Source organism: Xiphophorus couchianus, chromosome 7 (genome assembly GCF_001444195.1).
Source record: "Xiphophorus couchianus chromosome 7, X_couchianus-1.0, whole genome shotgun sequence".
NCBI lineage: Eukaryota > Metazoa > Chordata > Actinopteri > Cyprinodontiformes > Poeciliidae > Xiphophorus > Xiphophorus couchianus.
Genome location: NC_040234.1, coordinates 31,119,072 through 31,144,006, shown reverse-complemented (window position 1 = coordinate 31,144,006; position 24,935 = coordinate 31,119,072). Strand labels below are relative to the sequence as shown.

The following is a 24,935-nucleotide window of genomic DNA, read 5'->3' as shown; positions in this document are numbered from 1 at the left end:
CTGGTGTTTTAGTGTGATGTTATAAAAGATGTTTTTTAAAACTTGGGGAATACTCTTATTAGTTACTATACAGAACTTACTTTTTGTACATAGTTTTGCCAGTTTCAGAAGCGATTAACTATGTGCCAGAACTCTGGAAGTAACAAGGTACTATTCAAAACTTGCATATTACTATCAGGAAATTATTAATTTTCTCTCTGTAGGCAACAGTCGCCATTTGGAGCTCACTATTTTTTGAAACATACACGCTACTCTCTGGGACTTAATATTTTTTATTCGAAGCCCACAGGTCACATTCTTGGACATGCAGGTCACTTTTTGTATTCAGATTGTGAAAGTAACAGTTACTTCCCGTAAAGCAACAAGAGCTAAAAGTAGCTTTTGGCTTTGCAGAAAGTCACCTAAAGCAATAGGAAAGTACAGTAGTCAGAAAACTTCTGCTAATCTGCTAATGTGCTATTAGTGTGCTAATTCTTTCTTAGCACTTTAGAGGGTTTGCTAACTTTGAAAAAACTTTGCATGCTTAGCTTTGTGTAAATGAATGTGTCAGATAAATTCTGTTTTTATAAATTTTCAGTTGAATAAAAGTAAAACAACTGTGTTTTGGTTATCAATTGTCACATAGTCAGACATTTATATTAATGCTCTTATTTTGAAATGGGTAAAAATAGCAGTTTTAGGCAGCAGTTCCATTTCCTCTTCTCAGATCCTCTCTTTCTTTCCCCTCAAAAACGTGTTTCAAACAAGAAACATACAGAAACAATACAAAACACGGACAACAGAGAACAAGATATTTATTGAATTATGACTATGATTAGTGTTTTAGGGTTAGCGCAACTGACTTTTAGTTAACGGTGCCCACCACCGGAAAAGTAGCTTAGGTTCTGGGAAAGTTGGCCTGCAGAAATTGGTGAAGCATGAATGGAATGTCACCCTCTTTTAATATTTATTCAAAAATAATAAATACCAGACAAAGAAACGGATAATCTGCAGACTGTATCATGCATGTGGAGTACAGCAGTTCACTGGCCCTTCTAGATGTACCCCCCTTATTAACTCTCAGATTCACACACACTATAGACTGAACAGTCGCACCAATTGGACCATTATACCAGCTTAGCCAACCATGTGTGACCAAACCCTTATTCTATCACACACACGCCTACACACACACACACACTGTCTAAGCCTCTTATTGTAACCCATTTCTCCCCAGTCTGTTTGGGTGTCTGCTATTGTACTTACCTATTGTGCTTCGATAAATGAAGAGAAGCATGAATATATCACAAAATAGTGTTTATCGTAGCAGTGGGTGAGGATTTTTAAAAAAAATTTTGAACAACAACATGTCCATTTGCTGATTAAGGGCTTGAGATTTAAACTCAAAAAGAACTTGGACTCTTTCTCTTTCAAATGCAAATGACCGCATTGATTTTTCATTGTAAGCGACAAGGCAGTTGGAGTCACAGCATGTCTGTGGAAGTAAAGCTCGAAAGTTAAAGACTTTAATTTGATAAGGTTGCTTGGAGATCTCCATGGAAACTAGATTTTTACACGCGTACAAACTGACAAGATGCTATAAGTAATAACCATATGTGTGATTTATTTAATTTTGAACACCTTGGTTATTCAGTCTTCTGTGGTTGTAACTAAAAATATTGATGTTTTCAGCCTGATATTATCACTTGTCTCATTTGCGTGAGCGTCAGTCTTAACTACATATTGACATCTGATAATATCAGACCATCAAAATGAATAAAATAATATTTTGCTGCACTTTCTGGACAGACTTGTTTTTATTATGATCTTCTTGGCAGCGGCGTGACCCCAGTGACAGACAAACACACGCTCACACATAAACGCACTGTTTCTTCTGCGTCTGGCCCCCCTGCAGAGGCAGTCGCTGCATAGCTAGGGGGCTGCGTGACTGTCAGTAGGTGTGTGTGTGTATGTGGAAAGTGCACGCCTGACCAGTTTTGTAGCCGGCAGCAATTTTATTCCCCTCTCATTACTTCATGTTCATAGAGCCTGGAAAAAACACTTACTTATGCCCTCCTTTCTCCCGTCTTGTTCTGATCTGTCCCTTCTTTGCATTGAAAGTAACACCTATCACTACCTCATTTTATTTCCTATTGTGCTTTACTTATATTGTATCTGTTTGAACAGGATTACTGTGAAAGGAGCATGCTGACAGCTTGTTGCTGTATGTGTTGCTGGGGAGATCTGATGCTTATGTCTCGTTGATCTCTGGGATTCAGGACAGGGATTGTCAGCATGTCTTTAAATGATGTGTTGGCATGCAACCACTTTTATTTATTAAAGTTCAAAGGATACAACATTGAGACAAAAATAAAGTAATATATACAGTAAATATGGTTTATGTATATATAATATATGGTTTTGTATGCCTGGTTTTTGTTATACAAAAAAACAAAATTAAGATCAATCTGTTCAAAACATTTCCCATCTCTAATAATATATATATCCCCTATAAATCATTTGTGAGTCTGTTTGAAGGAACTATGCAATTTTTTTTTTAAGTTGCAATAATATGTACAAGTATGCACACCCTTAAATTAAACCTCTGTCTGAGGACCTTTTGGCCCAGCTGCAGCAGTCAGTTTGGCACACACCATCAAGTCTAGATAATTTTATTAACCTTAAATGCACTCTGCTTTTCATAATATTTTGGTTATTTACATCATTTACATCATAGCTCACATGAATATTTGGTCCATTCTTACTGGAAGAACATTGATCTTTCCAAGTAAAATGCTCAATGAGATTGAAATCAGGGCTTTCTGACATTTATATGAAATATAAATTGTGTTCTTCTTAAGCCACTTTGTGGTGTGGTTGGGGCCACTTTCCATTTGGAAGTCCTGTTTGTGCCCAAGCTTTATCTTCCTGGCTGATATTTTGAGATGTTGCTTAAGTATTTCCACATATTGTTCATTCGTCATGATATCATCTATATTGTACAGTGCATCAATTTTCCATGCAGCAAAACACCCACACAACATGCTGCCACCCCCATACTTCATAGTTTTCTGTCCTCACAATTTCCAGGCTCCCTCTTCTCTCTTCAAATGGGCTTATGTTCATGAAGGTCAGATAACTCAATTCTAGATTAATCGGACCACAGAACATGTCTCCACAAATCAAAATCTTGTTACAAATTATGGACTCATCTTAAAATGCTTTTACTTTTATTCTGGGGTTGATACACACATCTTACAGCAAAATACTTTTAGATGTACACAGAAGAGGTTTTCTCCCTAAAATGGTTTGATTTCTGGATATTGCTAAGTTGTTTACGCTTGCATATATTTGTTTAATCTGTTCAAGTCACAGAACAGATGAAGGAGAAATCTTGAAACATCAGGTATGAACCAGATTTGTGGATATCCAGAATTTTTGTCCTGATATTTTGGCTTTCTCATCATCACATCACACAAGGAAGGGTTGTGTGTATTGTGTTACCTTAAAATGTGTACTTATATTTTCCTTCAAACAGGTTTGGTTGTTTTTCTGTAAAACCATGCTGACAAAAAGTGCAAAAGTTACGTTACATGTGTAATAAATTTTAAAGTTATTTGTAATAGTCTCATTATTTTGCATCATAAACATCCTGACATTGAAACTTGAGTTTTTGTGTCTGCTCCATGTGTTAGTTTTCAGGTTTGTGTGTATTCTGTGAGCTGACATGCACACATCCACTTATAGGTTCTTTGCAAGATAAAATCTAAATTTACAGCCCATCTTCACACACACACACACACCTCCCGCGCGCGCACGCGCCCACGCACACACACCAAAGCACATGTAGAGGTTATTTACTGTAAAACACCCACTGAAAGAAATGCATTACAGGCGACCACACACAGTTCACTGAAACCAGCGTGAAAACCCACAACATTTTAGAGGTTGGGATTACACCTGGTTGTTATTTAAATTTGAAGTATGGGCTTTTAAACTTGCCAGAAACTACCTTTCAGCATTTATTATGGAACCACATTTATTTTCTCTTTTTAAAAACTGCCTTTGCAGCTAAACTCCAACCAAGCTGCCATAAGACAATTAACAGCAAAATAATCTCACTTCCGTTTACTGAAAGTTTAAATCCAGCAATACCTCACTGATGTAATTCATGAAGCTGTTTTGACATACACAAATTTAGATAAAATTGAGGATTTTCCTGACTCTTTCCAAAGACTTTCTTCCCTCTGTGTCTACTTCTCTGAACTACCAGACATCTCAACTTCAGATAGACAAAAATTCAAGGTGCTAATTTCCTCTACAGGACCGTGTTCTGAACGGAACAACCAGATACAAGAAGTTAACAGGTGTGGATCAAAGAATGACTTGAAGTACATTTCATGAATGATTTAATGTATGTGAATAGCTTGAATCAGCAGAACAAAGCAAAGAGAATACACAGTTCCAGTCAGACGTATACTTACACGTCCTAGGAGCAGGAATCCCATAACAATTTGGGGCTTTGAATGATTTATGTGGATGATTCGTTTTACTTTTTGACCGTACAACAAACAACTTGAATAATACTAAACATAAACATCAGGTGCTCTAATGTAAATTCATTGTCATCCCAGCAAGTCTAGCAAAAAAGTAATGAAATTTGCATTTTGTCATGTTTTTCCTTCACTTTAGCTAAGCTTCTTGGTGCCACCGTCTGTTTATTTTCTGTCAAATGGATCTATATTTGTACAAAAAATGTTTTAGTGGGTTTTTTGATTGTTTCTGATTAAATTGTCTGGAAGAACAAAGACTGATGTTTGGAAACCTATAAACACTATAAAATTTACCAAGCACGGTGTCGGGTCAATTATGTGCAGAGTTTGATTAGTTACTAGTAAAGCTAGTTTTACTCACACAGCAAGTTTTAGCAAGTTGCTAAAAGTAGAGCTGCAACTCAAACAGAGGACAACAGAATATTTAATTTCAATCAGACAGTTTTCTGTTCCTGATGATGAAAACCTTTCTGCTGAATCTGTCAGGTTATTGAACAGTGGCACATATTAAACTGATGAAAATGGTTAATTTTTCTAACATGAAAAGATGACATCTTCTCTAACACACCATTTTACCGTGATTCAAATGTCTAAGTTTTAAAAGGCCACAACACGTTGTGATGTAGAGGAAGTAATTCCACTATAAATGCTTGTTCTGTTTCTTCAAGTATCTCATTGTTGTTTCTGCAGAGCACCTTTGGCTGGTTGCTGGGTCAGATCTGGAACCACTTTCCTCAATGGGAGCTGGAGGTGGGAGGAGGCAGCGATATGATTGGTCAGACTTACTAATAAACTGAGCTGATGAGTAGTGGGACAGAAGCGGTTAGGAAGCGCCTAAAGGCACTGGATAGAATGCAAACAAAACCAGTTATTGGAAGGGGTTGTCACGATAACTGCCCCACTACACGACCCACTGAGTTGCTGTGTGGAAGTGAGATTTGGTATAGGTGGAAAATATAAAATAATAAAAAATCTCTTCACTCAGCTAAACTGATTCATATCTCATTCGGGTCAAAAGCTGCTGCCCACAGGGCACAGTGTTAATTTTAGTTTAAATATTTAAGCATCCAACAGTTCTGGGTCACTTTGAGTTCAAGTTTAATTTACAGGAATACAGTAAAAGTAAAATTAGAACATGTCCCTGCAATGTCCCCTTGTGAGCCAAAACTAAATAAATTAAAAAAACTGCACGTTTGCATGTGTGAACTAACATTTGCGTGCAGACATGCAAGCTGCCCCGCATTTGTCAGTAACCATCCAGCCTGCATCAGTGCATTCAAGTGTGCATGCATGGGTGCGTGTGTGTGTGTGTGTGTGTGCGTGCGCGCATGCATGTCTCGAGTTCTGGGTCACAATAACAGCTAGGGGAACACTGCCCAGACAGTGAAATTTGATTGGCTATCACATTCTCATGCCTGCCTTCATATTGGCTGGAAATTTACTACTGTTACTAAGTAACAGGATTGTAAACAACAACAACAAGAAAGGCATGCCTATTTGATTTACCATTGTTTATGTGTATGTTTGTGATTTTGTTATACACCATTTTGTATTTGTGTTCATGTATCTATAAGTCTGCTGCATAATTACTACATTGTATATTTGCAAGCCCTAACCCAAACTGGCAAACCTTCCCAGTCCTCCCAGTAACAGACAGGAGTTGTGACAAAGACGAAGAAGAAAATTCACTGGAGGGGATGAAGGGAACAAAGAAAAAAACAAAGCCATTAACTAAAATAACAACATCGCAACACATGATGCTGAAACAGAGCGACTTTGTTACAGTAACGACTCATTATTTCCAGCCCAAGTGCAGTAGAAATCAGACAGATCAGTTTAATGGTTTTCACGCTGATTTATGTTTACAAGAGTTCCTGTTTTAGGCCACAGAGAACACTTTTTATCTAGTAAACAGCTTTCTGGGAAATACACTTCTCACCAGTGTTTCATAAAATAGAAAATGTCCAAAAGAAAAAAAAAATAATAATAATAAAAGCTTAACAATTAAATCTTCAAGCTGTTGGATATTAATTTGCATTTAGACAAATTGATTCAATATTTTATAAAAGCTTCTCTCGTTTCAAATATAACTTCATTTTTGGGGGAGTCTGTCTCTACTCTTTGCACATGTAAAGACTTGTTAGTTTCCCACCACACTATGTCTGGACTTTGAATGGGCCATTCTTAAACATTAATGTGCCATGATCATAATTATATAAATTTAGCTCTGGTTGTATGTTTACAGTTAATGTCCTGCTGGAAGGTGAATCTCTGCCCTAGCCTCAAGAATTTTTGCAGCCTATAACTGGTTTTTTTCTAGGATTACCCTGTATTTAGTTCCAACCATATTCCTATTAACTCTGACCATCTTCCCTGTCCCTACTAAAGAACCACCATGCTTCAAGGTGGGGATGTTAGTTTCCCATCACAACAAGCATTTGTGACGCACCACGGCAATACAAGAACAAGTTGGCGGAGTAGAAATGGAAACAAAAAGATATAACCCACCATTTTCTGAGAAAACAGTTATTCTTGTGTTTTTGTAAAATATACTAGTTGAAGTCATGAAGAAACCAGCCCATGCTTTAAATAACAGTTTCAAAGGTTTTAAAATTGTACTCTTTGAATTCAGAGTTGTGTTAGAGTAAATCTGAGCTGTTTCGGTGGGTGTGGTGGGGAACTCAAAGCTGATTAATATACCAGGCTTTAGTGGCTATTCATGCGCTTTTGTTTTGGTTATAGCCAATAATTTGCAAGATTGGAGAGACTTGTTCATGGTTTTGTCATGGCCAGTCACATTTTGAATGTAGGCCAGAATTTCAATTTATAGTCTCATCTAACCAGAGCACCTTCTTTCACATGTTTGCTTTGTTCCCTAGATGGCTTGTGGCAAACTGCAAACAGGACTTCTTTTGGATTTCTCTAAACAATGGGTTTCTTGTTCCTATGCTTCCACAAATACCATGTTTGTTGAGGGTGTGACTAAAAGTTGTCTTATCAAAACATTCTCCCACCTGAACAGTTCCTCCCGAGTTACCATGTGCCTCTTCACTGCAGTGATCTGCATTAATGCCTGATCTGTCAGTTCAGGGGGACAGCTGGATTTTGTTTGGGATATCAGAGTACAGGAGGCTGAATTAGGAGTAGGAATTTATCATATTGTTTCTTGTCAAAATAATTCTTATTTATCTTTGTCACAATAAATTCTAATTAATGATGCTTAAAACCACACAAAACTGTATTGTCGGGATTGTTACCTTTACTACATTTTCCACCGTTTTTTTTTCAATGAGAGCATCATTCCATATTGGATTTGAAATTATGATTAGAGTTGCATGAATCAGACGTCTCTATGAAACTAATGTAGCAATAAATAGATAGTATCACTTTATTGTTACCACAAAATATTGTGCTAAAACTTAAAGTTCAAATTGCTCACCCATTATTTATTCACCCTTAGGATGAATAAATAATGCAAGTCAGACTTTGCAGGCTTTCTACTACACAATTATGCACCGTTTGTGCTGAAATCTCATTAGAAGCCCACAAAAACCTTCTGAAAGACAATAACTATTGACAAATACAGCTTTATTTTAAGAGCTGCCTTCTTGGAAGCAAAATATTAAAAGAAATCCACAGTGGACCAAGACGCAACATATTTTATATTTAAATGGTTCACGGTGAGGCTGGACAATATTTGCGACTGGCATATATTTCCAACAAAATTCACCCACACAACCAGACGTTCGGCTGCACCTTCCAGGAAAACAAGATCCTGTTAGCAGTGCAGCAACAGCTTGAATGTTCCAAATGGCTCCATCATCGGTGCCAGAGAGGGTCGGACACCAACACAAAGCTCTACAGTTAGAAATGAATAAACAGTGATCCTGTAAACACCGTGTTTCCTCTGCTGATGGTGAGCTAAAAATATGGAATATTGTTTAAATTAATGTACTTTCAAGCAAGACGCTAGAAAGCAGCAGACAAACTTGTTCTAAATCTTATTAAACCTATTTATGAAAAGAGAATGACATTCTTCCCTGCTTATTACTGTAATCTACAGCAATAAAGCTAATGATCTAAATAATAAATAGACAAACTAAATATGTTTAGACAAGCAATTTGAAGCAAACAGCATAGAAACAAAGCAGCAAATCTTTACGATAACATTTCTATTTTATTTCTGTAGTGAGCTTAGGTTATCAAATTAAATGAGATGATTTACAAATTGTATTTTCTTTCTTGATTCAGTTTTTTTTTCTTGGGATGCTGGCGTGTGAATATCGACACCAGGCTTGTTTTAAAGCCATCAGGTCTTAATTTACAAATCAACAACACTCACACTTTTACAAATGCGCTCAAGAAATCCCAAAAGGTTGGTGCCAGCAAGTGAGAAACACCAACAACCACACGTGTTGTGTTAGTAACCTCAGCCCTCTGTGTGTGTGGGGGTGTTTGTGTGTGTGGGTGGGTCTCAGGGGAACGGGAGCTCAGGACTCAATTAGGCCGGTATGTAAGGAATGCTTTCAGAAGGAACGGGACAAGATGGCTGTGAGGCCGCCACTGCTCGCCTCTGTGTCTCACTTGTCCTTGATCTCAATTGGTCTCGCTGCAGCTGACCCATGGCAGCGTGAAGGGGAGCCATGTCAGACACGTACACTTATACACACACACTAAGTGTCATGATGTGAAGAAATGACCTGCCTGGACATGCTGGAGGGCCCTCAGGGGTCCTCCGCTGTGTCTCCTGATGCCTTCCCTCTGACTCCATTTACGCCAGGGAGATAAACAAGGCCTGATCACCTAATGAAGCATGTTTAGTCCTCTTGTAGCTTGTTATGATAGCCTCTTGTAAGTTGCATTGTATTCATTATTTTACTGTAAAAATTCTTCATTTCTTCTGACTGAAAAATTGAAATTCCTTTAAAAAAATCTAATATTTTGCCATAATTTATGACACATTTCGTTGTTTATTTTCCACAAAAATAAAACTTCTGTGTTTAATCACTTTAAGGTCACATAAATGTGTTATAATACCATTCTTATGATTAATGCCTAACATGTTTTGGGAGCGGTGGGCAGAGCCTGATTTACAAGGATGTAGGGCCCTGGGTTGAAGCCGGTTTTGGTACTCTATCCACTAAGAAAAAAATATCTTTACTAATGCAGATTACAGTATATTTGTAAAAATGTGCTGTAAAAAAATAAAAAATTGGGGCCCTGGACTACTGCTTCAAAAAAAAAAAAAACCTTAGGTAGCTTTGACTTACCTGTTTTGTGTATTTCATAGCGCAGTGAGAAACCCGCCCCCTGCTGGGCGTAGTCCGAGACAAACTTGATGTGAAGAGATGGGCCAGACGATATGATTGGTGCAGGGGCGATGTTGCTGCAGTGCTTTCCCAGAAGGTCTGCTGACTCCGAGTTCCCATCATGGATCTCTACATAGTCATACCTGCCAAAGACAAATGTGTCCTGATAAATCAGATCTATTAAGATGGAATAACTGGACTGTGACCATGAAGAGGACTCTCTACTAACAGTAGGAGATGGATGAATAAAGTTTCAGATTAAACTCCAACATATCATTGCTCATGCCTAAAACATTAGGTGCTCTTTTGTTGGGAAAAAATGCTTATCATTTAAAAGTACATTCTAAAAAACCATGAAAGACGACCTCTCAATAAATGCAAGCAGACAGGATGCTGGGAATTGTTTTCTACTATAAAAGGACTTTACTGACAAGAAATCTATTTCTATTCCTGTTTCTTTCATGTTTTTTGACAACAAATGTTAAGGTCTATCTGTGGACTCACAGCAGGAGTGCTGCCTCTGTGTCTGGATACCAAAGGCACACCTGCCTGCCTCTAAAATAGCTTCCTGGGAATAAAATCCTGGAGGGAGTTATAAAGGAAGGCTTTAACATTTGATTTTAACTGAAACACGTTCCTTCACAATTAAGGGTTTTTCTTAAACTAAAGCAAAATGTTTGGGGTGAACTTTACCTGCATGCTTGTTTACAGCATACCAATCACTCCTGACCACATCAGTGCTGAATCATTTTTCCCGCTCTGATCTTCATGCATTTTACTGAAGCTTGTGCACCCTTGAATTCCTGCGAAGTTAAAGAGCTACTTATGACTTTATTGCTGTTAAAAATATCATCCACCAGCACCTCTGGTCATTAAAGTGACTCACCATATGAAGGTATCATATGCCTCTGGATAATAAAAGTTAAGCTCATGGTAAGCTGCTGCCACATTGCACACATATTAAAAATACACAAATATGAAAAGGTGTTAATCTTTTCACTATTTGTTAACGGGCGTTTGTTACACCTCCCCTTTTTTAGAAACAAACATGTTTATGCTGGAGTTTTACATGCGAGTAGAGAGTTAAACCTTAGTTCTGGAAAGTTTATGCCATTCAGACCAGATTGGAAAACAAACTACAGTCAGAACAACTTCACTTCAACTGTACTTTTAAAATGTACAGTATATATTGAGCAAAATTTTGTTGCAAGAACACAGAAACTAGAAAAATGGAAAAAATTACTAATTACCTGCAGAAAAAATAAGAAACCAACATGTAAGAATGCATGAAAGACTGAAGTTTCTGATACAGAAACACAGGACTCAACTCCAAACCAAACTCAAGTGCAGGAATGTCTTTTTCCAACTGTCTTCTCCTGAATTATAATATTTCACATACTAACTGGGTCTCACTGACCTGTTTGCTTGAGATAACGCACCTCCCAAAGTGATCCTTTTATAGACATTCATAGACACAGACATATATACTTTCTTAAATCTTATGGAATAAGCAAAGGTGTATTCACCCAGCTTTTCAATTTCATTACTATTTTATTCAATTACATAACTACATGGCAGAAACTTTTCTGTATTTGTTCACTTTTGAGTTTGAACTTAAATAATTTCAGTAAACAATATATTTTACTGGGACAAGAACATAAGGTAATCCCTGAAGTATGACTGAAACTGAGGTATTTTATGCAGCCTTACCTTTATTGACATTAATATGCATAGGAAAGAAAACACTAAAAGCAATACATGGTTACGTTGTTTTTTGTGATCAAGCAGTATTTCTTTTATGCATGACAGGTAAATTCACATTTTTGCATGGATAAAGTGATCATTCCTGTCATATCAGAAAAACAGTACAGATATCCAGCGTGAACTAAAAACCCACCAGATCACTGATTGCTTTCTAAAATGTAGCCAAGAATAGATGTTTTAGCTGTGCCTCTACCTGTGCGTGAGTCTCTTGTTTGTTATCATCCTGTTTGTGTCTGATCTGACAGGTGAGCTGCCTCCCAACATGATGAGGGTCACACACCTCTCCCTCCCACCATGTTTCAGGCAGAAACCCCCCCCACCACCACCAGATTTATGGTGCAGACTGTCACTGTGCACACATGTGTGTGCTTCTGCAGCCAAGTGTGGGGGCGTGAGTGAGTGAGTGTCTCATAGCTCCTGTCATACATTTCCTAAAACAACGTCTCATTGTCGTGACAGCTACCTACACCTCTTTTGTGCAATGACAACTCCTTCTCTAATTATTCTTCAGTGTGCTGCTTGTTACTTTTTTTCTAGTTTTTCTGTAAATTAATCTTGAGCTGTTTAACACATAAAATTAGCTCCGTCTAAAGGTGCAAAGGCAAAACTTATAGCCAACGAGTTTTAAAGGCGGCCTGTTGTGCTTCCTTGAACAGGTTAGGATGGATCTATGGGCTAGATAAAACATGTTCATAACATTTTTGGACAAAATCATTTTCAGAAAATTTGATTTTAATCTGATCAGTTCTGCCTGTTGCGACTCATTTCAGAACACAATTTTTAGATCCTCTTGTCACTTTAAATCCAAACAGTCTGCTGCTCAACTCAATGTTTACACTCACACAAATGCACAATCATACAATCGTACATCTTTGAAAAGCAGACGTGGAGCCTTCTGCACAACCAACAAGAATGCAGCAAGAGGTTTCTGGATGGTAAGTCAACAACAAAACACTTGTCTTTTCCAGCAGCCATTGTACATTGCATACAGAGGTAAAAACCAGCTTAACAAACAAGCCGGAGCTTAACTTGAGGAGCTAGGTGACGAGCTGGACTTCAATGGGGTTGCTAGGGTAGTGGCAGTATGTGCTGATTTGTGACATTACATCCCAAAGGTTTTTGTAATTGTTCATTTTCTAGACACCAAAAATTTATAACTTTTTTAAGCGGTAGGGTTGTTTTTAGATCAGTTGAGATCCACATGAAAGTACAAAAATGTGAAAAATGTGAATTTTGCCTAATATGTCCCCTTTACAATTTATTTTTTAATATACACACTGAATCAGAGAGAGGGCACACAACTGTATCCACACTGCCTTCTTCACATCTCGGAGAAGGACAGGTGTCATCCTCACCTTTAGATTTATGCCTTGAAGAATAAACAAACCCAACAACTTCTAAGACCCCCATTCACACAGCCTGTTCATGCTGATGCAAACAAAGCTTGTGATTTTACACAAGGTTCTTCCAAGGGGTTTGAGGTTTCCAATCCATGCATGTGTGGGAGGTACACCGCTTCTAACAAACTGTTAAATCCCATCATCGCTCCTGTTTTTTGCTCTTATTTCCCCAAATATACTCCACTGTAGCCAATCCCTAATGTACCGAGACTCGCCGAAGGGCACCAAAGACCTTCAAATTTGATTCTCCCACCCTGTTTCCTCTAAAATGAATCTACTGAAAACAAGTAGCAAGGTTTTTAGTGATTCTTACGTTAATGGAGAAACAAAACAAGTTAGATCCAAAACAAATTGTAAGAGCAGGTCAGAGCCAGTGTGAAAGTTCAGATTTTTGGAGATCTATTCATCTGTGTTTGTGGAATTGAGTTGAGTTCTATTAGGCCATGAAAACTTATAAAAGTCTATCAAATGAACTTTCATACTTCCTGTATTTTTAAAGGTCAGAAAGATCAGGGCCACTGAAAAAATAAATAAATAAAAAAATATTTAAATCCTAGAATTCAGAGTTCTTCTTTTCTTAGATTCAGAATTGTTTAAATTGTTTATACACCATCAGGCAAATTTAGTCTTAAAACTCGAATCTGCCAAATAAATATGGGACAGCGGTAGCGTAGATAACAGGCAGGTTTATAAATTCTATGACAAGGAAGAAGTCCTTATGATTAGTTATTATTTTCATGCACAAACAACATAATTGGCATACACTTCATCATTTTTGGTTATTTTTTTGGATTTTGACATAAAAAAAAGTCAGAATTCTAAGAAAAAAAAAAGCCTGATTTAAAAAAAAGTTAGAATTCTAAGACTTAAATCCAATTTTTTTTTGTTGTGGTCCTCTACTTCAGGATGAGGATAGAGAGACAAAAAAACCAATGTGCAAAAAAAGATTACCTTGCTAAAATACTTGTAAAGATGAGAATTAAATTAATTTAAACTCTTGTGTCTCATTTGACCAAAGAAAACTGTCCTAGTTAAATCCCAGTAGCAAACTTGACACAATAAGGTTTGTTAGAAAAGAAAGGCTTTTCCCAGGCAAATCTTCCTAAACACCTAATGGCTGTTATGGAGACCTGATGCTGTTCTCCTGTTTTGATTTTTGGAAATGTTTTTACCTCGCTGAGCTGACAGTGTGTGGCAACTAAATAAGTTGGGGTTTTCGTCCTACACATCGGTCAGTGGCTGAAAGAAATAGGCAACTGCATGTTGTCGGGAAAACAGAAAGTCATGGACTATTGATTATATGTTTAAAGACACTCAAATCAACTTTAAAAAGTAGATAAATGAAGATACAAATGCTTCAGTTACATTTGTTTTAAATAATAGTATATTAAATAATTACATTATGCCACTTATGATTTTCTTGAAAGCAAAATTTCCATTGGCTGTTCTTCTTCACTCAAATTATAGGTTGCTTTCTAAATTTTTCAGTGTGAAATTATGCTGCTGCCAAAATAAACCCCCTTATTTTAAGCTTTAAAACACATCTTTACTACATAATTACTCTGCGTCTGAATTCAAAAATGTCCTTCAACTAAGGACATTGTTTTGCAGTAAGGGCTTAACCGTTTGAGATCAATTTCATAAAATAAGATTCAGAAAAACTTAAAAAGTTGAAGAAATCAGTTGATACACATCCTAACAATACTGATTATAACAAAAGCATGTTAAATATGGAATTTCAGACTACCTAAAACAGAACATCTGGCGTAAATCATAGTGTATGTACTGCTTCTGCTTTAGTTATGTGAGTGTCAGAGTGCAAATTTAGCCATAAGGGATATTCTAAGATTGTTCTTAGAGAAGCAAAACTGCACTGTTGGCTCTCTGTCAGAAAAAGGAAAGAAATTATAGATCTGCTAGTTTCCGCCAAGCCCTCTGACCGCTAACAGATGCTTCTTGCAAAAGCGACGATGCCTGTAAGCCACAACAAACTGTAATTCTGCAGTTCTTCCTCTTTTTTTCTTCACTTCACTTATGCATGCTTGTTATTTTACCATGGACGCAATCCAAGAGCAAAATAAATCTGGAGATTTGAAGGCTTTGTTCAGACTACAGGCCCATTATTTCCAGATTGATTTTAAAAAGATGGGAAAAAATGTTTGTTTCTTTGTTAATGAGATTCAAACCTTGTTTTCAAACACAAATTTCCACTTGGACAATGCTGCTCAAAGCAAAGTACAGAGAAGGAAAGCTTATGGACTGATTCTGAACACTCTCGCCTGGTACTTTTAAGGGAGGGGACTGCACAGGACAAGCTGGGGAAAAAAGCTTTTAGCTTTTCCAGACGCTTTTGTGAGCAAAAACAACCCATGAGGAATTTAACAATGTGTTACAAATCACATCTGATAGTGTTCAAGCAATTTTCAGTAGCAGATTGCGAAGATTAGATCCATAACACAAATTGAATCTACCAGATTTGTATTTATGTAGCTAGAGTTCATAGTCACAATATCTAATATTTCTGAAAGTCAAAGCCCCAAATATGAAATTATGCTCTTACTTATGCCTACAAATAATAATAAATCAGTCACTGAGAAGTGTTCTGTTTAATGAGACTCACACACATGCTTTCAGTTTAGACAATATATTCATACGCCTGCGTTGACTTAAAGCAGCAGCTGTAAGTGTGTCAGTGAAGCAGGTAATAGAGAGCCAGCAGGGCGACCGACTTCACTGATATCAGGTAATAGGTCTATTATTGCCTAGTGCTAGACGATGTGTATGAGTGTATGGGGGGAAGTATGTACGCATGTTTCCAGCCATAGTCTCCAGGACAACTAATCGATTCCTCATTATGGTTTTAACACACATTGACCAGGATCAGTCCTTCACTGACACAAACACACACACACACACACCCACACACGCATATGGTTATTACAGTAGCAGACATTGATCAGGCAGACCTTCAGGTCTCCAGGCAGCATCCATAAATCACCACAGTGGTATTATCATTATTGCCAACAATACCTGAAGGAGGTTATGTATGAATGCATAATTTAAAGTCACTACATTACTGGTTAATATATCATCAAATCTATTTTGCAACATGACATCACTTGAATCAACAAGTGCGAAGTGGTTGGGATTTTTTTGTTTGTTTTGGACAGACGGATGAATATCAAAGATGGACTCTAATATCCATTGACTTAAATTGAATTATGTTCGAAATGCTTAGATTTGACCACATTTTTGGCAACACTGACCAAACTTATCTTCTCATATAACATAATAGTCAGTAGTTAAAGTAAGTTGGTTACTCCTATAACTGTAACTGCACTGATTAAAAGAACCCCAGTGGAAACCTTTGGAGGAGCACATCTTTTCAGTTTTAAGGCTTAAAGATTGGGAGTTTTTACCACGCAGTACTACAATATGCTTTATTTGTATTTTAGTAATTTTATTCCTGACTTTAAAATTCAGAATTCACACCTAGATAGTTGTATTTTAATGTAGTGCAAACATTTCTTTATTCAATTTTTGTTGCAGTCTATTGTAATTCTTGTAGATTTATTTTTCCATGTTTGAAGTCTTGTTTGCTTTTAGCTGTTTCATTGAATGTGTTGAAAATATGACTAATGTTTTTTTAGTTGATCCATTATTTTTTTTGTATGAATACACCTGTCTCTACAAATACCACACCAATTAGACTTTGACCCCAGCTGTACGAAATAAACAGCTGACATTTCTCTGTGAGCACTTGTTGCAGTCACTGCATAGTTTACCAATAACAGCACTTTAACCTCAAAAGCAGGTATACAGACTGATCACTACTTTTCTCCTACCAAAAATTAGTGATTTCCTTTTCTGTAGGAGATCACTACAGAAAACTGTTCATTTTCTGTAGTGATCTCCTACTTTTTCCATCCCAACACAGTGTGATAACACCGTCTTTGGCTCTTTGTTTGAACTTTTGTCTGGATGTTTGACTCTCCTGCTGGTAGAGTCACAGTGATGTTAATCCAAACATGCAGGCAGCTGCTAAATGCCCACAGCTGGTAATTGAACTGTCACTCCACATGCTGTTCCTCTCTCCTCCTCCCTCTTTTATGCATTCTCTTGCCTCCACCTTTCTCCTCTCTGCCCGGAAGCCAATGTCACATCACATCACTCCATCTTCTCACTCTTCTCTTGGTCAAGTCTGCACGGCTTCTGCCTGCCAGCCAGATGTGTCTGCATGTGTAGTAAAATTTTCTACATTTGCAGACAGCAGTGTTCACATTTGATATGTGACTCATTACACAAGACACACAAGAGAGAATAAATCTGGCATAAAGTTAAATGACTGATTGAGGCAGAGCAAAAAACAAGCTCTAAGGCTTTGCTGATTTTTTTTTACTGACCGCATATGAAACTCTTTTTACAGTGACTTATCCTGTTCAAGGGTGTTCATCACCATCAAACCTTTTTATGTGATTTTGTCCCATTCCAACCAGAAACTTCACCAAGTTTTGTTAGGTTTTTATTTAAGAGACTAACACAAAGTTTTTGTTTTTTTTTACAAATCTGAAAAGTGTGGTGTGCATATGTATTTAGACCCCTTTACTCAGATACCCTGAAATAAAATCTGCAACTATTAACTCTTAAAGTAATGAATAGTTGATAAACAGATCCTGCTATAAATACATCTGTTCTCTAAAAGTCTGAGAGGATTTCACTAGTGAAAAAACAGCATCATGAAGCTCAAGAAACAGTTATTTAACTGAAGAGTGGAAAAGTTGAGTTAAGGTTTTAAATCTATCTCCAAAGCTTTGAAAGCCTACCTTAGCACTGTTTAATTCATCTGACAATGAAAAAAATACAGCAGGGCTGCAAACCTACCAAGATGAGGTAAAAGTGCTTAAACCGCTGGCCAGGGAAGGAAAGCATTTAATTCTGGAGTAGTCAAGAGGTTCATGGTAACCCTGAAGGAGCTACAATGATACATGCAGCTCACAAATCTGGTCATGATGGAGGAATGCCAAGAAGGATGCTGTAAGAAGCAAATATGCAGACGAAGGTATACCGTTCTGTAGACATGGAATATGACTATCAAGAAACTTTAAACACATCGTCACCTTTACGAAACATGGTAGTGACAATAGCATTCTTTCTTGGGAAGACAACGGCTCCAAAAATACAGCCAGAGATGCAATGAAATTATTTAGATTAAGTCACGTATAGAAAAATTATTTGATAAAACTTAAAACAGATGTTCACAAAGTTTCTTCATCCAATATGACTGAGCTTCAGCTGCTTCACAAAGAAAAACATTGGAAAATTGGCAAAAAATAAAACTAAATTGTAAAAAAGGTCCCATGCTTTCCTTTCATGTGGTGTCTTTCTTTCACTTTGCAAATTCTGAACTATTCTTGTGTTTATTGGAAAACATGTTTGCGGTTGTAACCATAACTAATGTGGAAAATAGTTATCATACCACTACTCGATATTGTTTTACTCCCCACACTTCACAAAAGGCTTCATATGTTGCTTGTAGAATGCATGACTTGACTTCAGTACCAAAACTATTATTGGACTTGATTGAATGTGATCATTTTATGGTTAGCCATCATGACATTACATATCATTTCCTGTTTTTGAAGAGGAAGATAGAGGTAAAAAAAAAAAGCCAGATGTAATAAAAAGAAATGCAAATAGAAATACTAGAAAGAAAAAAAGAGAGATGTGACTTAGAAAAGGTATTTAGTAGTTCTTGATTTCTGAAACTGAATGCTGAATGATCATTTTGATTCATCAAAGACCAGCTGATAGTAGAGACCGACAGCTTGGAGAGGGACGGAAAGAATGAGATAAATTAGACTCAATCACATAAAGTAAATTGAACAAAAATAGGTCAAAAACAGGAGAGCAGAGGTAAAGGGAAGGAAGGAGGTTGGCAGGGGAGAAAGATCGAAGGAGGTGAGATGGGCAAAGTTGCAAGAGCAGATGAAAGATGATAGATGGAATCCATTGGGCAACGGCGACGAGGGTGGGAGCGGGGACATGAATCTAGGGGCGAGAACAGGGGAAAGAGCCAGCAGGAAAGAGGAGAGGAGACAGAGCGACAGGAGGTATCTGTCAGGATAATTTGTGCTTGCCCTCAGCGGACCCTGACGCTGCACTTTTCTCCGAGTGGCTGTGTGTGTGTCTGTGTTTGTGTGCGAGCAAGTTCCAAATACTCCAAATTGAGATCTTGTTTTCAGAGACAGAGCAGTGCAGCGAGGTATAGGGGAACATGTGAGATAAACAACCGAACCAATGAGTCAAAGCCGTAAATTCTCATTCTGTACCCCCAAAGGAAGATTGCGTATGTCTACCTCAGAAGTCCCAAAAGTTCTCCCATCATTTATAGAAATGTTTCACCTCAGCAAGAAACTATTCTTCAAAACAAATGGAAAGCACTAAAACTGAAAGAACACATCTCTGACAATTTTACTTGGAAAATACTACAAGGTGCAGTGGCCAAAGTGATGATCAACAACAGCAGTTTGCTTACTTGGAGACGAATACTTGACTTTTGGTAAGCAGGAATTAACCCAGCTTAAGATGGTTTATGAGCCAAATAACTGTAAAATGTGAAGTCATCACTCACTAAATCAGCAATGTCAAATTAACTGTAGAAAATGTCTCTTTTAAAAACCTTAAACATCATACTTCTCCTTTAGCTTAAAGTCCCAACAATTAAATGCTGGATAAACAGCATAATGTACAGAGTATCACAACTCTGTGATGGCTGTAGATGGCTGATTGATTGTTATAACACTTTTTTTCTAGGTTACAAGAAAAAAATATTTTGCTCTTTGAAATATTACCCATCACATTTACACAGGCAGTCATGGTTTGAAAAAAAGGAGTGGTCCTGTTGCTCCTATTACAAAAATAAGGTTTAAAAACTGCAGTTACTTACAACAGACTGGATACATGAGCAGATTGCCCTATTAACTATTACTGCTTTGTTATGTATTTGCATAAAATGTGAACATGTGATAATAATCTGCACAACAACCATTATTACTTAAACAGTACAACCAGATACAGACTAATATATTAGGTGTTTCTGTTATATAATATTGTCAATAAAATTGTAATCTATGGGTCCATTCATGCTAACAATAAGTAAATGCTACAAATATCATTAGCATATCTGGAATAAATAACCGATATGTTAAGATAATTAATGTAACTGTATGAATAATTTTTCCTACACTTTTAGTTTTATATAGTGCTTCAATGTCTGACATTTTCATTTTTTTGTGTAAATACCATAATACTCAATATTTACTCAAGGTTATATCATAGAAAGCTCATACTACAGTAGTGTATGTGGCTAAGATTTAAGCATTGACCTGTCTTGAAAGGTAAGTGGAAACAGTGTACAGAAACTGCAGGAATTCATACTTTTGTCACAGCATATAGCAGCACACACCAGAAGTTATAATTACTAAGTGGTGTTCTTCTGGCAGGTGCACCACCTATTGGTTTTTGTAACTTGGCAGATGCTGTGCAGACAGTGCATATTTAAAATGAACAAGCTCAATCAAAGCAATTTGTGAGCAGGTCTCTCAGTATAAGGATCACTTTAATCGAACAGTGTAGGAGCCTGTGGGATTTACTGAGGAACTAAAACTCAGACAAGAAAGCTGGCAAAAATGAAGAAAGTATGACTCATTACAAGCAGGTTTGCTTTGACTGATTCTATGCTTTAGTATTTATTCTTCTCTTAATAATCCTTTTTTAAAGATGTCCTGATTAGGAGTCATTTAGTATCTGGCATTTAGAGACAATTTTTAAAAATCTTTAATTAAAATAAGTGTCATATGCAAAATATGCTTGAAAATTCAGAAGCTTTTAAGTTGAATGAAATAACATCTCAACAGTAATACACTTATGCTTGAATGACATTATGAAATTTGCTCTCTATCGCTGGATTTATGCATTTTTTCTGAGAGCAAAATGTAATTTACCAATCCAAAATTTGTGTTCTACAGCCTCAATTTATTGTATTGACTAATATTTGATATGACTTTATTTTAAAGTTATTCTCCTGCTTCATAAATGTAAAAAATTTCAGAAATGGTCTTTTAGCAAGCTGGAGATATCTGAACCCAGTGCGGAGTTGGTACATGCTACAGATAAACCAGAAGATGCAGGTACCAATACAATCTCTCCTTTGATCCATTGTAAGTAGTCAGTGGTGGCCACCACTAACTATAAAGTTAGTAGTGCTAACCTTGAAGCACTAGTCATAAACTTTAGTTCTGCTGACATTAAAGAATTACAACATGGTATTTAGAAGAAAGCTAGTGCTGAGGCCTTAACTTCTAATTATATCTGTTCGTGAACAACTACAACACCCAAGCATTACTTCAAATTGAACTAAAATCACAGGAGCAGCAGCACTAATGTCAATATTTTTAACAAAACATAAACTAAGCTGTATTTTTTTTTCCCATTCCTTTTCAACTAGGAATTTAATAAAAACCTGGAAAGGCAAAAAAAGTGTTTGCTTGTTTATCACATATTTTGAAAGGAATGTAGTGGAAACCTTTGAGCGTTTCCATTATATCGTGCAGTTTCTGTGAGTTTATCTGGAGGGGTAAGCAGCAGGGGTAAGCAGATTTTTCGTCTAAAAATATACACGTTTTTTAAAATGAGGCTCCATTTATTAATTTATTTATTTTGCAGAAACTGCATAGTAAATTACAACTCTAAAGAAAACTCAAAACCATAGTAGATTGTAATATTTATCACAAGAAATAGTACATCAGTTGTAGATGCATGACTCCATGTTTGTTGATGGATGGTAGTAAATCTTGAGACTGTTATTTTTTTTATGACGGAAAGAGACAGGATGAATCATATGGCCGTTCATAAAGCAGCCTTTGTTTGCAGACACAGTCTGCTTTTTTGTCCCTAGAGGAGTTTGTTTTTTACTCTCTGAAGAGATTAACAACAGTTTATCTGTTTTCACCAAAGCTGAGAAAAGAAACATATGCACTGTTTTTATAGCCATATCAAATGTAAGAGACATCCAGAGACATAAAAAGAGATCAACCACTGATCGGGGTGTGTGTGCGTATGTTACATGTGTTGTGGTTGTTGCTCACAATCAGTGGATGACCATGTATGTATATCCTACATAGAAGCAAACACCAGCAGCTCCTACTTCTTTTTGCCCTCTGAACCCAACGGCTCAGTTTCAGGCACACACACTCATGAAGACGGACTCGGGGCCAGGAGCTTGTAAACCTAAATAGCTCCTCACCAAAGGGCACCAGCAACACTGCAAATATCTCACTCTGCAGGCTAGATCAGGTCTTAAAAAAAACTAAAAAAAAAAAAAATCAGAGCATGTTATTTCTTATTCCTGCTACATTTCATTCTTGTGGGAAAAGGCTGAACCTTAAATGGATCTGAGAAGAGTGAGGCACAAGATAAGTCAAGAGGGTGAGAGAGGAGGTGGTGAGGGGAGATATGGAGAAAAATCCAGACAGTGAAAATGGAGAAATCCCCTGTATAAACTGGACAGTGAGTATAGCTGAAGAAATACCAAGAGCCCGGGGACAAAGGGAGAAGTATGTTTTTCATTTTCACAGCTCTGTGGGAAAGCAAACCAGAACAAAGCACAGCGGACATTTTCTACTTCCCTGGCTGTTAACAAACAGACAGCCAGTGAAATATTGATGCTTCAATCCCAGGAAAGAAATGTCTGAATGATTTTGGTACATCTGAGTGGGGAGAATTCACCTATCTATAATTAATATGGCTGAAATGTTAATAAGTGGATGAGAAAGCACTGAAACGCAGACTGAGGTTAGAAAAGTAAGTGTGTGTGCTACTATATGTGTATTTCTGTATTTTTCTCTGTTGCCATCTGTGCCAGAAAGTTTAAATCTCCAGTTTTTTTTACACACACTACCTCCCAAAGGTCTCTCTCTACTGTGTATGTGGAGCATTCACCCATTTTGTGGCAGCCACAGAGATGAGAACTTGCAGACAGTAGATCTTGTGGCACTTAAGACTTCACAAGCCAGTTTCAATATTTTAGGTCCACAGATATCTTGTAAATGTCACCAGCGGTGCTCAGTTTGTCCTCTCTAGGTCCATTATATAGTGAGTCAGCAATTTTGTATTGTTTCAAATGTCTGCAGTAACTTATACTTTCAGTATTGACTTGGAGGTTTGCCATCAGATGCAGTAAAGAAGTTTGAAGAGGTTGTACAAAAATATTGGTCAAAAAAACCACACTGAACTACGACCTGTGAATGCTAACTTACTCAGCTAATTATTGCAAGTTTCAGACTCTCTGAATATTCCCAAGTACAGTTATTTTTTATGTCACAACAACTATATTTATCCTCCACTGATCGTTGTTTGTTTATCTTATAGTTATCTTATAATAAGGGAAAAATTTCTTCTAACCAATTAAATAATCTGCCAGAGTTACTTTTTCATTAATATTAATTATTGACAAAACAATCTCCTATATCTTGCTGAAAAGTTACTAGTAAGTAAGTTTTGTCTTATTTGCACTAGAAATTAGAGAATAATTACTCAGCAAGCTTTTTTTTGTTTTTTGCAGTGAGATATTTGCCAAATGAACAACAGCAACAGTGTACAGTTACATGAAAACATTAGGACACCGCATGAAAGTGTGCATGTGATTTTAAGAGATCTAAACGTGGAAATTTAAAATGTAAAATAAATGATAACAAAACTAACATAGCCAAATAATAAAAACTGAATACATTTTAAAATAAAATCCTTTGTAAAATATAATGAAAATGCATTTTTTGTTGAGGAATATATTAAGACAACCCCATTTTTATCCTATCTAAAATGGCTAAAATCAAGCAAAGGTGTATCACATCAGGTACACAAAATTAGATAATTTCTTTGTATTTTGCAGGAGGCTTTCCATTATAAAATCTCAGACAATTTAAAATAGTGTGCTTTTGACTCTTGAATACCAGATCAAAAATCTGTGTAAATTAGGAATCTCTGATTGTAGCAAGTAATGGGTCTGACTAATGGATTTCCACTTATCTTAAAATAACTTGAAATCATCCGTCGCACTGATGGAAAAAAGTCTTGCAATAATCAAATGCCAACATGACCTTGCAGCACAAGCAGCTTTGCCCTGAGAGCAAACCACAAGATGTTAAAAGAAATCTCACAAAACCACAAAATGCCACAGAACCTGCAGCCAATTTTTGCTACTGTTAATATGAAAGTGCATGGCTGTACAGTCAGAAAGAGACATGAAAAAAAAAAACAAAGGCCAGAAAACAGAGAGAATGTAGACAAAAATGAGAATTACTGGAATAAAGCTTTTGAATAGACATTCAATTTATCAAAGGCTGCTCGAAAAAGATTTTCTGTAATAATATTAAAGCTGAAGCAACACTGACCTCTGCAACATGAAATTTACCAAAACATATGAGTAAGCTCCACAAGAATTGGCTAAGATTTAAAATATGGGTACGGATATTGCTGTTTAAATGTAATTAAATAAATTCCTTTTCTAGAAAGAGGTCAACATTGGCTTGCTAACATTAACGTCCTTGTCTTTTAGACCATTTTATAATGTGCAAAACAGAAATCTCCTAAGTTAAAAGATTTTATTTTTCATTGATGAATAGTGCAAGCACAAAGCGTAACAAAAGTAAAATCAACTGGATACTCCAAATTCGGTTATTGTTTTCTTATTTGGTGAACATGATTCAGTGAGTGAGTAAATTATTTATTTGAGAAATAGACTTTTGAGTTAACATGATTTCTGATTGCCTCCTAAAACTCTAATCCAAAAGTTCAATTTTCCACAATTTATCTTTCAGCCTGCCTTTATTGCTGGTTGCTTGATTTTGATTTAATGGTGTCTTCCCGTCGGC

General features: G+C 36.7%; 1 protein-coding gene across 3 annotated transcripts in view; it reads right to left on the bottom strand.

Moving 5' to 3' along the window:
* LOC114148041 (neuropilin-2-like) overlaps window positions 1-24,935 on the bottom strand; it is a 119,793-nt gene that overhangs the window by 75,175 nt on the left and 19,683 nt on the right. For all 3 annotated transcript variants that reach the window (XM_028022956.1, XM_028022957.1, XM_028022958.1), the window contains exon 3: window positions 9,803-9,984. In XM_028022956.1, the coding sequence (XP_027878757.1) occupies window positions 9,803-9,984 (182 nt within the window). The remainder of the gene's footprint in view (window positions 1-9,802; window positions 9,985-24,935) is intronic.